Below are 14,298 nucleotides of genomic sequence, written 5' to 3'. Positions count from 1 at the left end.
ATGGGGGGGGGGGGGGGGGGGGGGGGGGCTTCATGTAACCTGTCACTCCAGGGACCATAAACACTGAGGCGTCGGTGAGACCTGCCGCTGGCGACGATGAACGCGAGGCAGGAGAGAATACCTTTAATACACGACCGCAATCACGTGACTGGAAACAGTGACGATGCGGCGCTAACAGCCAATAGGACGTCTCGGAGTCGCAGCCCCTCCTCATCCGATAGGGATCCTGGAGGTCACCTGGAGGTCACCTACAGTACAATCAGTACGATACAACTCCAGCCAAAAGCTGTATATATATCAAAGCCTTTAAAGGGATAGTTCACAAGGATGACGTGGACCGGTCCCCTCAGCAGAACCCACGGCCCGGTTCCTCAGTCAGCTTCTACAGGGCAGCCTGACCCCTGACCCCAGAGCTGAGCACGAGGAACAGCCCCAACCCCACCGATCAACATCATCATCGGCTAAGGTTTCAGAAATGGTGAACTATCCCTTTAAGACGACGTATAAATAAGAAAGCCTCTGATAACGTTCCTTCTTTACTGATCATCAGGCTGATGGCCTCATCAAACAGGAAGCCATTACACCATGCAGAGGTGTGATGTCATCAGAGTGATGGCCTCGTCAAACAGGAAGCCATTACACCACGCGGAGGTGTGATGTCATCAGAGTGATGGCCTCGTCAAACAGGAAGTTACTACAACATGTGGAGGTGTTATGTCATCAGTGTGAGGTCTGGGGGGGGGGGGGGGGGGGGGGAGTCACGGGCCGAATATAATCACATCCGATAGTTATTTACAGGTGTTAGTTAGAAAATAGCCTCTTGTATTTTATATGATCCAGAAGCTTATAAACATGCCTTATAATGGGACACTTCTCTCAAAATATCTTCTCACTGTTTCATCAAAATAGATCCAAAACACACAATGTTTTACTCTCCTCGGAAGGGCCGGGGGATTTGTTTGTGCGCGGCCAAATTTGGCCCGTGAGCCCCACACTTAGGACAGCCAAGGCTTTCGGGGGCGGTCCGATAGGCTGCTGCTGTTGCCTAGCAACTAAAATAACTCCGGGGAAGGATTGAGGGGGGGGGCATACACACCTGGGTGGACTCGACTATCAGTACGGCTGACTCGACTCTTCATGAGTACGGCTGACTCCTTGACTCTTTATGCCTCCGTTACAGGATCCCACTGCTACTAAAACCTCATGTTTATATCAATGAATCTACTAGATCAGTGGTCCCCAAACAGCGTCACAACAGACGTCCTCGCAGCAGCTCAGGTCAGGGTCACCCTGCGTCTCGTTGTCCTGTTGGTGGACAAGCAACAGAAGACCGTCAAGGTCTCGGGGGGGGGGGGGGGGGGGGGGGGGGGTGATGTCATACAAGAGGGAGGGAGGGGGGAGAAGGGAGGGGGGGAAGGGAGGGAGGCTCGACACTCGAAGCAGCACCCACAGATGGGAGCAAGAGAAGAAGAAAAATGAAACTCAAGAATAATCTGAAGAACAGGCACATTGGAATAGTGTGTGTGTGTGTGTGTGTGTGTGTGTGTGTGTGTGTGTGTGTGTGTGTGTGTGTGTGTGTGTGTGGTGTCAATGTTTTATATCTAAACAATCACTGTTTAAAACAGTGGGAAAAAAATAGTTCCGTTTCTCACAGAAAAACACTTTTCTTGTCCTTAGTTTCCTCCTCCTCCTCCACCGGTTTCCTGCCATCGTCGTCAGTCGCTCCTCTCTGCGCCCCTGGTGGAGGGAGGCGGGAGGGGGTGTAAGGTACGGGAGGGGAGAGAGAGAGAGAGAGGGGGGGGAGATGGTACAGTCCGGCACCGCTCTCTCCCCACCTTAGTGTGTGTGTGAGTGATGTATATTCTGTATATACACACATACTCCATCAGACGTCAAATGATTGGTCAGGAAACAGTTTTCTTTCCTCTGTGCAGCGGCCCATGTTAGCCAGCGGATTTCAACAACAACCGCCATCTTTTTTCTTTTTTACTATTCGACCAATGAAATGAATTCTTTAGAAGGCTAACGGACGTCCGATTGGCTGGTAAACCATCACAGACCACGGCGTAGCAGCGTTTGGCTGGTGGCTGTTTTATTTTGTTTTGTTTTGTTTTGTTTTGAATGGAAACGTGTCTCTAGCCACCATTTTGAAATGTCCCCACTACCAAGACACAGGTGTATATGTATATATGTGTGTATGTTTGTGTATATGTATATATGTGTGTGTGTATATATATATTTTTTTTTATCCACTTTTTCTCCTTATTTTTCTATTTTCTCCCATCCCAATTTCGTATCGCCAATATGTGTGTATATATGTGTGTGTGTCCAGCGTGTGTTTCCCCATATCGTCCGTAACGTTGGTGCGTCCTGCTCCTCTTCAGATGATCTCAAAGGTTTTCTTCAGCTCCATAATGAGCTGCCAGTCAGATTTCCCCATCTCGTCTCGGAACCAGTTCTTCAGCGCATCGATGGAGGCCCTGTTGATCTGTGAGGAGGAGGAGGAGGAGGAGGAGGAGGAGGAGGAGGAGGAGGAGGAGGAGGAGGAGGAGAGAGGGGGAGGAGGAAGAGGGGGAGGAAGAGAGGGGAGGAGGAAGAGGAGGAGGAAGAGGAAGAGAGGGGAGGAGGAGGAAGAGAAGAGGAGGAGGAAGAGGAGGAGGAAGGAGAGGAAGAGAGGGGGAGGAAGAGAGGGGGAGGAGGAAGAGGAGAAGGAAGAGGAAGAGGAGAAGGAAAAGGAAGAGAGGGGAGGAGGAAGAAGAGAGGGAGGAGGAGAGGAAGAGGAGGAGGAGGAAGAGGAGAGGAGGAGGAAGAGAGGGGGAGGAGGAGGAAGAGGAGGAGGAGGAGAAAAGGAGAAGAGGAGGAAGAGGAGGAGGATGAGGAGGGAAAAGGAAGAAGGAGGAAGAAGACTTCATTGAGTTCTTCACGAGGAGATTGATGATGTCACTGTGTCTGTACCTTACTGATGATGTCACTGTCTGTACCTTACTGATGATGTCACTGTCTGTACCTCACTGATGATGTTACTGTCTGTACCTTACTGATGATGTCACTGTCTGTACCTTACTGATGATGTCACTGTCTGTACCTTACTGATGATGTCACTGGCTGTACTTACTGATGATGTCACTGTATGTACCTTACTGATGATGTCACTGGCTGTACCTTACTGATGATGTCACTGTCTGTACCTTACTGATGATGTCCCTGTGTCTGTACCTTACTGATGATGTCACTGTCTGTACCTTACCGATGATGTCACTATCTGTACCTTACCGATGATGTCACTGTCTGTACCTTACTCATGATGTCACTGTGTCTGTACCTTACTGATGATGTCACTGTGTCTGTACCTTACTGATGATGTCACTGTGTCTGTACATTACTCATGATGTCACTGTCTGTACCTTACTGATGATGTCACTGTGTCTGTACCTTACCGATGATGTCACTGTCTGTACCTTACTCATGATGTCACTGTGTCTGTACCTTACTGATGATGTCACTGTGTCTGTACCTTACTGATGATGTCACTGTGTCTGTACATTACTCATGATGTCACTGTCTGTACCTTACTGATGATGTCACTGTGTCTGTACCTTACTGATAGTCACCGTCTGTACCTTACTGATGTCACTGTCCGTACCTTACTGACGAGGATGTCTGTGGCCTCAAAGTGCCGGCCGTACATCTTGGGGGAGTCCCCGGGGATGGGCTCTATCTTGATGCAGATCTCCTGTCCCTTCTTGGCTGAGTCCACCGTCTGTGGTTCATCTCAATACTGGTCACGATGCCGATATCCACGAACTGCAGAGGAGCCCAATCACAGCATGACATATATTATTAACACGAATGTTACACACTGGCACCTTATTTATTACTGAGGCTGTCCTCCAACTAGCCCCCCCAACACACACACCCTTATTGGGGGAACAGAGCGGGGTGCCCTGCCTGAGACAACCCCCCCCCCCCCGCCCCCCCCACACACAGACTCACCCCCTTGCTGGGCACACAGAGTGGGGTCCCCCCCCCCCCCCCCCCCCCAGACTCACCCCTAGGGATGCCCCGATCGATCGGCCACCGATCGTTATCGGCCGATAATCAGTATAAATATGCGATCGGGGAATTCCGATAATTAGTCATATTCGCCGATCGCGGAAACTGATCAAGTGGATATCTCACTCGCTTGTCTCAGACGCACAGGACCTGCAAACTGCTCCTCCTCCCTAGCCCCGCCCGTACCCGTGTAGAGTTTGTAAACACAGAGGAGGCGGACCTCCTCTGCTGAGTCTAGATAGTGCATTCGACCTGAGCTAACGTTAGCTACCTAGCTATCGTTACTGTTTAAACAAAATTACCCAGTCAACTATTCACTTTTAGTAGGCATTGTCTAACGGTATTTAGCCGGCTAGCTACTGATAGCTCCGGATATCAATGCCCCAGGAAGTCTAGTAGCCCATGTTGATATCTCCGTTAGCTTGCGTTAGCTTGCGTTAGCTGACGTTAGTATAATAGTTGTCTTAACGTCATCTAGCCGGCTAGCAGTAGCTACAGATAGCTCCTGATATCAATGTCTTATAACATTGATTGAATGCGTATTCGAGCTGAGGGCTTGCTGAATGTGAAATGACCAAAGCATAACGTTACCAAGGCAATAGGGTCCCGCTGCAGCGCCGGAGAATCCTTTTTGGAGCTAGGGCTACTAGAGTACACACAGACAGTGGAGCTGTTTGCAGATAGCGAGCATTTTGACTTGTTGCGTGGTGGCGATGTCTCGCAGATAATACAAGTACAAGTCTAATTATATAATATATATATTTTATTAAAAAAAAAAAAAAAATGTATATAAAATAATTTTTAATTTCTTTTTAATCAAAAACGATCGGTATCGGATCGGTATCGGCCGATATGGCTCACGACGATCGGTGATCGGTATCGGTGGCAAAAAACGTGATCGGGGCATCCCTACTCACCCCCTTGCTGGGCACACAGAGCGGGGTCCCCCCCCACAAACCTCACCCCCTTGCTGGGCCCACAGAGCGGGGTCCCCCCCCACCAGACTCACCCCCTTGCTGGGCACACAGAGTGGGGTCCCCCCCCCCCCCACCAGACTCACCCCCTTGCTGGGCACACAGAGCGGGGCCCCCCCCCCCCACCAGACTCACCCCCTTGCTGGGCACACAGAGTGGGGTCCCCCCCCCCCCCACCAGACTCACCCCCTTGCTGGGCACACAGAGCGGGGTCCCCCCACCAGACTCACCCCCTTGCTGGGCACACAGAGTGGGGTCCCCCCCCCCCCACCAGACTCACCCCCTTGCTGGGCACACAGAGCGGGGTCCCACCCACCACTCACCCCCTTGCTGGGCACACAGAGTGGGGTCCCCCCCCCCCCACCAGACTCACCCCCTTGCTGGGCCCACAGAGCGGGGTCCCCCCACCAGACTCACCCCCTTGCTGGGCACACAGAGCGGGGTCCCCCCCCCACCCACCACGCACCCCCTTGCTGGGCACACAGAGTGGGGTCCCCCCCCCCCCACCAGACTCACCCCCTTGCTGGGCACACAGAGCGGGGTCCCCCCCCCACCCACCACTCACCCCCTTGCTGGGCACACAGAGTGGGGTCTCCCCACCACTCACCCCCTTGCTGGGCACACAGAGCGGGGTGCCCTGCCTCAGCACGCCAGCGTCAATGGTCACCCCCATCACTATAGGGTCCCTGGAGTTGAAGATGAACTGGGGCAGAATACGAATCTTAACAGGAAACACTGCTATGTGTCTGTGGAGAGAGAGAGAGACAGAGACAGAGACAGAGACAGAGACAGAGACAGAGACAGAGACAGAGAGAGAGAGAGAGAGGGGAAGAAAGAGAGAGTGGAGAGAAAGAGGAGCGAGAAGAGAGAGGAGGGAGGGAGAGAGAAAGAGAGAGACTAGTAGTTTAGCAGTATTACTACATACTTGAACCCTTCTTGTAATCCCCCCTGAACTTGGTGAAGGTCTAGATTAGGTCCAGATTAGGTCCAGATTAGGTCCAGCACTAGACGTAGTTTAGCACAGTGTTAAAACCTACTTGAACTCCTCCTGCTTGGCCTTCTTGTAATCCTCCCTGAACTTGGTGAAGGAGTCGAACAGGTGGTAGATGATCTCAGCGGAGAAGATTCTGACTCCCAGGCTGTCGGCCATCTCCTGGCTCTCCCTCTCGATCTTCACGTCAAACGCCAGGATCACTGCGTACCTGGAGACAGGCACACACAGACAGATAGAGTTGTATTTAGTAGGGATGTCCGAATCGGCATTAAGATGTGATATCGGAAATTATCGGTATCGGTTTAAATTTTTCTTTTTGTATTTTTTTCTTCTTTTTTTTAACATTTATTTAACCTTTATTTACCCAGGCAAGCAAGTAAGAACAAATTATGATTTTATTTATTGTCAAAAGTATGCATAATGTTGTGTTAATTCCACAACAAGACATATGTAATGTTAATTACCTGAAATTATTCAGTTTTTTGGGGGGGAAACCCTGCATATATCGGTATCGGTTGATATCGGTAATGGAAATTAAGAGTTGGACAATATCGGTTTATCGGTAAAAAAGCCAATATCGAACATCCCTAGTATTTAGGGTTCCTTCAGTATAACAGTACTGTATATTTGCATATCGTATACGTCACAAATGTAAAACGTTTTCATTCATTCAGCCACTTCCATTTTAGTAAAATACCCATACCAACAGAAGAGAGCAGGATAGAAAATAATAGAATAGAAGATGATGCGCCAGCATTTCAGGGGCCACCATCAGAGAATAAAATAGAAAATAATGAAATACAATAGAATGTAAAATAATGAAATAGAATAGAAGTATATTGCAGCATGGCAGATGAACATACTGGATGTCGTGCTCCAACATGGCGGACGCTCTCATCACATCCTTCTTGTGGACAGGACCAATGTTGATCCCAGCATACTGGAGGAGAGAGGGGAGAGAGGAGAGAGAGGAGAGGAGGGGAGAGAGGGGAGGGAGGAAAGAGGGAGAGGAGAGAGAGGAGAGGAGGGGAGAGAGGGGAGGGAGGAGAGGGGAGAGAACAGAGGAGAGAGGAGAGGAGGGGAGGAGAGGAGAGAAGAGGTTTATTTAAATTAAACATTGATCACGATTCTAAAAGAGGCCAAAATCACTGCGACTGAAATTAAGAAAGTGTTGTAATTTAGCAATTTACAAACATCATGTCTCTCCTGTCTGACCCGATTCCAACACTCACAGGCACTTTGGAGGAACTAACAGGCTGGTTCCAACACCAACTGTCCTCACTCAGTCCTGATTCACTGTGTTTACATGGCAGCAGAACCGGCTGGTTCCAACACTAACTGTCCTCACTCAGTCCTGATTCACTGTGTTTACATGGCAGCAGAACCGGCTGGTTCCAACACTAACTGTCCTCACTCAGTCCTGATTCACTGTGTTTACATGGCAGCAGAACCGGCTGGTTCCAACACTAACTGTCCTCACTCAGTCCTGATTCACTGTGTTTACATGGCAGCAGAACCGGCTGGTTCCAACACTAACTGTCCTCACTCAGTCCTGATTCACTGTGTTTACATGGCAGCAGAACCGGCTGGTTCCAACACCAACACTAATAGTAGTAACACTATTCAGCCTCCACTACTAGCCGAGAAGCTGTCAGCAATGGGGGTGGAGGACGACTTGGTTGCCTGGATTGTCAACTAAATCAAATCAAATCAAATGTATTTGTAAGGCCCGACAACACACGTTAATGTCCCCATGGGCCACACACGTCTTCTTTAAACAAGTCAAGAAGAAACAACGACCTCACTGGCAGACCACAGTCAAACTGCAGGGGTGCCACTCGGACGTGCTGATTGGCAACACTGGCGCCCCCCAGGGAACTGTATTGGCACCCTTTTTATTCACCCTGTACACCTCAGACTTCCGCTTCAGCTCCGGGAATTGCCATCTCCAAAAGTTTTCTGATTACTCCTCCATCGTTGGATACATCACCAACAACAACGAGGAGGAGTACAGCGCTGTGGTGGAGAGCTTCACAGAGTGGAGCAAGGAAAACCACCTACAGCTCAACATCAGCAAGACGAAGGAGATGGTGGTGGACCATCGGCGGAGCAGGAGGAAGCCCCCAACTCCCATCATCATCCAGGGGGTGGAGGTGGAAAGGGTGGAGAACTACAAATTCCTGGGTGTTCTCATGGACAACAAACTGGACTGGACGGACAACACCGAGGCCCTCTACAGGAAGGGACAGAGCAGACTGTTCTTCCTGAGAGGGCTCAGGTCTTTTAATGTCTGCAGCAAACTGCTGCAGATGTTCTACCAGTCTGTGGAGGCTGGTGCCCTCTTCTTCGCTGTGGTATGCTGGGGGGGCAACACCAACACAGACAAAATAAACAAACTGAAAAAAAAACCAAGCTCTGTGGTGGGAGCGGACCTGGACCGTCTGGAGGTGGTGGCAGAGGGGAGGACGAGGAGGAAGCTGCATGCTATCCTTGAGAACCCCTGCCACCCCCTCCATGATGAGCGGACTGCAATGGTCCATGTTTAGCCACAGACTTATCCCCCCCCGACATACCACAAAGTGCTTCGGGCAGTCCTTTGTGCCGGTGGCAATCAGGCTCCACAACCACGCAGGGCCAGGACGGGCTAACTGCCGTGGACTGGAGGAGCTGGGTTGTGGACTGTAACTAATTAATTAACACTTTCTTCGCCAGGCTTATATCCATCCTAAACCATCCCCGGCCACACCAGCTCTATTTGTGTATGGAGAAGTTCCCCTTCTTTGCAGGGCTATAACTTTTTAAATTGTATTGCTAAATTGACATTACTATGGCCCATTCAACATCAAGTATCTATTGTTCAGGGTGTAGCAACGTTATACTTTTTCATTCACATATTCATACTAAAATACGGTCTAAAGTATAAATATGTTTTTATCGTTTTCTGCAGCTTTCTGCAGAATGTGATTTATAGCCCTAAATGCATTATATTGATGATTGTATACAGTTTGATAGCGATCGGCGCGAGATAAAAAATTTCAAATGGACGTGCTTCTAGAAGTTACTACTTATCATCTGATGTTGACCGAATGGGGGGGGGGGGGGGGGGGTCGTTTATAATTGTGGCCAACGTTAGATGATTCATCTAGTGTGGGTGATATGATCATTAGAGCAGTTTGTATCGAACACGGTAAAAAAAAAACGCTGAAACTCACCGTAGCTTCCTCGTAGCGTTGGGCGATGAGGGTGGAGCAAAAATATTCCTATTATGGGATGTTGAAATATGCGATCCATCTCCAGGTTGTATAATAGTATATACGTCCAAATCATGTTGTTTATCGAGTTATTGGTAACGGATTGCTATCCATTGTGTCTAGCTCGAGTCCCGGGACTATTAGCGAGTGATCGGACCGAATTGGAATGAGCACCAGTTTCCGTTTCCGGTTTCCGGTTTGGGCGAGCCGCCGATCGGCCACCAGATGGCGCTCTTGAACCGTTGGAGAGTTGAGAGGGGATCAACAGTAGATCTCAAGTCTCCGGGGGAGAAATATGATTGCGATCACAGATTTTTGAAATATTGATCTCAATGACGTGTTACGGCGTCATTGGCAGAATGAGCATGGCGGGGAATGACGAGTTTAGGCGTTCTTGGCGGAGAAAGTGTTAATTAACATCATGATTGGACTTGTTTGACTTCCGGTTTAGCTCGAGAATGGAGTAGGTCGCTGTGGTAATCAGCTCCTCTCCCGTTATTTTTATTTTGCTTTTAAAAGCCTCTTTTTACACCACCAATGCATTTAAACCTAGATTTTCAACTAACTATATTGACTGAAAGAATCAAGATGCCACCAAAGAATAAAGGACCGGTTGCTAAATCAATTGCAGACAACCTGAATCTGGATCCGGGTTTCGTGCGTGGCAGAGCAGGGGATATCGAGACAAAAAAAGATGAGGCTGCCACCTCCACCGCCGCCTCCGTCGATACAGCGTATCTCGCTAAGCTAATAAAAGGGGTAACCGATAAGGTTGACGCTATCAAAGAATCTATCGAATCCAAAATCGAAGAGTTAAGGGCAGCGGCGGTTGAACATATCGGACGTACTGAAGCAGTGGAAGCCTGCGTGGAGGAACACAAGCAGAGATTCGAGGTGATCGACGGAGCCATAGAGGAATTCAACAAGAAGCTAACGGCTAAGATAGAGGAAAACAACGACAAGCTAACGGCTAAGATACGCAAACTCGAGTACCAGTCCCATAGATTGAATATTCGTATAGAGCAGGGGTCAGCAACCTTTTTGACATGGAGTGCCTGTTTGAAATATAGTTGTAACTAGTGTGCCTCAACAATATTCCATGCATCGTACATTTTTTTTTCTCATAATCAGGTATTTTTAATGATAATTATTGCATTATTACATCATTATTGTTATTGTTATTATTAACAATATTATTATGATGGTTGTATCAACCCTAAATCTGAGTTGGGGGGGGGATGCAGACAAACAGCTGCATACAGTGCGACCATTTCACTCACATTTGCCCATTCATTTTTGGACACATCACACACCATCGGTGTGTGTACTGTACGTGTGCTGTCATAGCTCCACCTACAGGCCTAATGGAGAACACCAAGAGAACACCAGGATGTGAATGGAGGGTGAATGTGAGGTATATCGTGTAAATAAGTTTTGATTGATCGCAAGACTACACTGTAAAAAAAATAATAATAAGTTACCAGAACTTAAAAATATGAGTTCAGTTACTGTGCATTAAGGTTTTCAGTTTTCAATCCATAATAAGTTAACAGAAAAATAAGTACACAACCACATTATTTCAACCTAATAAAACTATGTTTATTGTCATTGTTTTAAGAACACAAGTTGACTTGGTAATACTCACATTTTGAGTAAAAAAAATGGCTTTTAACATGTGCAATGTTCAATGAAATAGAAAAATAAATAATAAAATGTGTTGATTAATCCCACTGGTCACAATGGTGACCGTAATAATGTTTTTGTTATAAGGCTCTGCAAATGTTACTGAATGATGTAGCAATGTATTTCCAGCTAAATTGAAATAATAAACAAATAAAGGGTCTCAATTAAATATGTGTTAGTAAAAAGAACCTGTGGGAGGATTTCAACAAGATAAATGCGACAACAGTGCAAAATATTTCACTATAATATTTCAAAGCAAAAAAAATAATAATTATATATATATATATATATATATATATATATTTTTTTTTACTGCTGCCCCCTGTGCCTATGAAAATGCCCCCGCGCAGGCACGCGTGCCTAGGGTTGCCTACCCCTGGTATAGAGGGTCAGGATGAGTCAGTGAGCTGTGTACAACCCAATGTCACGTTTGCGGCAGTGTTACTTCAAATTCTGGGACCGGGTATCCTCTCTATGTTACCTGAAGTGTCAAGTCAAGTCAAGAGTTTTATTTGTCACGGCATACAAGTATACAATGAAATGCGGGTGGTCTTGCCCGCAACGATGTGCAATACAGTGGTACAACATATAATAGAATCCAATAAAAACAACATTGTGCAATAACAGGTAACAGGTAACATGGTGTGACATCTCGGTATCTGTACATAGTTATTTACAGAGCATATAGGACATGCTAGGTAGCTTTGGTAGTGCAATACACTGTTACTGTTGCTATACTCATTTAAAGTGGCCTTTCCTTTTGGCAATAAGTGTGGGTGTGTGCGGCATGAGTGTGTGCCCGCTCATGTTAAAGTGTTAAAGTGGCTGCTAGTGTGTGAGCGTGCACAGCGTGCATGTCGTGTGTGTGCTCATGTGTGCTTGTGTGTGGATAGTTCAGTGTTCTGTGGCACTCAATGTTCATTGTTCAAGGCTCTGATGGCCTGGGGGAAGAAGCTGAGCCTAAGCCTCTCTGTCCTAGTAGCTGGGGTTCGCAGGCGTCTGCCTGACCTCAGCAGCTGGAACAGGCTGTTATTGGGGTGGTGGGGGTCTTTCATTATTCTGCAGGCTCTGGATTTGCACCTCTTGTTGTATAGAACCTGCAGGGGAGGTAGTGCAATACCCGTGGTACGCTCGGCTGAGCGCACCACTCTCTGTAGGGCCTTCTTGTCCTGTGCCGTGCTGTTTCCATACCAGGCAGTGATGTTTCCGGTCAAGATGCTCTCTACAGCTCCTGAGTAGAAGGACTGGAGTATCTTCCCGATACTCTGAACTTCCTTAACTGTCTCAGGTGGTAGAGGCGCTGCTTCGCCTTCTTTACTACTGTGTCTATGTGTGTTGACCATGTCAGATCCTCTGAGATGTGGACCCCCAGGTACTTAACCTTAGGAGTCAACAGGGCTTATTGCACCCGTGGGCGGAGAACAAAAGGATTGAAATCTCTCACAAATGCTCAGGAAGTCCCGTTTTTCAGAAATCTGTAAAAATAGAACAAAGACTATTTCGAGTGCATATAGTGTAATCTATATGTATCCTTACTTGCTAAACGTAATACGACTTGTAAATATGTTTAATTCTTGCTAAATTGTATAGTTCTAAATGATCCCTGTATTCCCCGAAACTACAACGCGTCACGTACATGCACGCGCGCACACACAAACAGCGCATAGGTGTTAATCACTGAGTGATCTAATATGCATATTCTTCAGCGCGAGAGGGGGGGGGTTGTGTTTCTCACTGTCTGTCGTTGATAATATAATCTGAAGAGGTCCTGCATTATTATTATTATCATTCTCGAGAATACACACGGACCCGACGGAACGTTAATTTATGAATTAAAAGTAGTCTAACATGCTTTTCATCCTCGCCCGTGTATATACCCACGTCGCGCTAAAACAACATAACTACTGTATGGCAGAGACAGAGTGCGTGTGTGTACGAGTTATGAGTTATCTCGCAGTTCATTCAAGCGTGCATCGCGGTGATGACAGCTCTCTATAGAGTAGAAAGGTGCGCTCACAGGGGCGTAGCTGGAGATTCTGGGCCCCATGAAAGAATCAATTTGTGGGCCCCCAATCTATTAAAAAATGTGGGGCCCCCAATCTATAAAAAAAATTGGGGCATTTGCTGGGCCCTTGGAATCATCCTAACCCCCCCCAGCTACTCCCCTGCACACACACACACACACACTCTCTCTCTCTCTCAAACAGAGAAATCAAAAGAAATCAGTACATTACAGAAGGAATTTCTTGTACAGTCTTGTACAGTGGGTGACAATATTGTCACAAGGAAAGATGAAATTACATACCTAGGTTTCATGTAGGGATGCACGATATTTATTTTTTGACACCGATACCGATATCTTTATGCTCCTCAAGCCGATAACCGATATTGATAACCGATATTTATTGTATTATAATTTTTTTTAAATGTATATATATATATAATTTTTTTAATCAATTTTTTTTTTTTTTTTTTTAGTATTTATAAGCTCTGACGTCATCGGTACTGCTATCGGTACTCAAGAAATTATGGAGTTTTTTTTTTTAGGAATTTAAACGTCACAAACTAATCTTGTTGGCCGTTTTCTATCTCTCCTCCCTGGGTCTCTCTCTGCCTACGCGAGCCAGCCGGCTGTGCTCTTACACACACTCACTCACTCACACACACACACACAGCTCTGCTCTCAACAGCACCCATGTGTGTGTGTGTGTGTGTGTGTGTGTGTGTGTGTGTGTGTGTGTGTGTGTGTGTGTGTGTGTGTGTGTGTGTGTGTGTGTGTGTGTATGTGTGTGTATGTGTGTGAGTGTGTGTGAGTGTGTGTAAGAGCACGGCTCGCGCAGGCAGAGAGAGACCCAGGGAGGAGAGATAGAAAACGGCCAACAAGATTAGTTTGCGACGTTTAAATTCCTCAAAAAAAGTCTGGGTCTATTTTTACTAAAGTCGATGCTGACAACGCTCGCAACAAGACATTTGCCAGTAATGTATAAGCGCTGGTACTTGTCAATGTGGCTGGCGGGGAGCAGCTAACGTTATAGCTCCGAGTAGAATAATGGCCGACAATCCGGAGGTAAATAAACGAACGAGAGCTTCTGATTGGTGGTAAGAAGAAGAGGTGGGTGCAAGCGGAGGGACGTAATTGGCAGATCGACTGTCTGTCTCCGAATGTAACGTGACTACGTCACAGCCAAGAAGGGGAGCGCTGGATTTGTGAAAAACTCCCTGTTCCTAAACCACACGCTATCAGTTTTACCACAGTACTGGCAAAACGGGAGGAGGCTATAATAAAAACAAGCGCCCTTCATCCAAATCCACCCACACCGGATTTCTTTTAACCAAAAAATTT

The 14,298-nt window shown here is 47.2% G+C and overlaps 1 protein-coding gene across 1 annotated transcript in view; it reads right to left on the bottom strand.

Moving 5' to 3' along the window:
• Positions 1-1,378: 1,378 nt before the first annotated feature.
• Positions 1,379-14,298, bottom strand: part of eif5b (eukaryotic translation initiation factor 5B) — a 118,426-nt gene continuing 105,506 nt past the window's right edge. Inside the window, 6 exon segments of the mRNA XM_084323004.1 lie at positions 1,379-2,488; positions 3,644-3,762; positions 3,765-3,804; positions 5,635-5,773; positions 6,065-6,229; positions 6,885-6,961. Of these exon segments, the coding sequence (XP_084179130.1) occupies positions 2,381-2,488; positions 3,644-3,762; positions 3,765-3,804; positions 5,635-5,773; positions 6,065-6,229; positions 6,885-6,961 (648 nt within the window). The 3' untranslated portion in view covers positions 1,379-2,380.

Source organism: Notolepis coatsorum (assembly GCF_963971535.1).
Source record: "Notolepis coatsorum genome assembly, chromosome: 1".
NCBI lineage: Eukaryota > Metazoa > Chordata > Actinopteri > Aulopiformes > Paralepididae > Notolepis > Notolepis coatsorum.
This window is presented reverse-complemented; position numbering and strand designations above follow the sequence as displayed.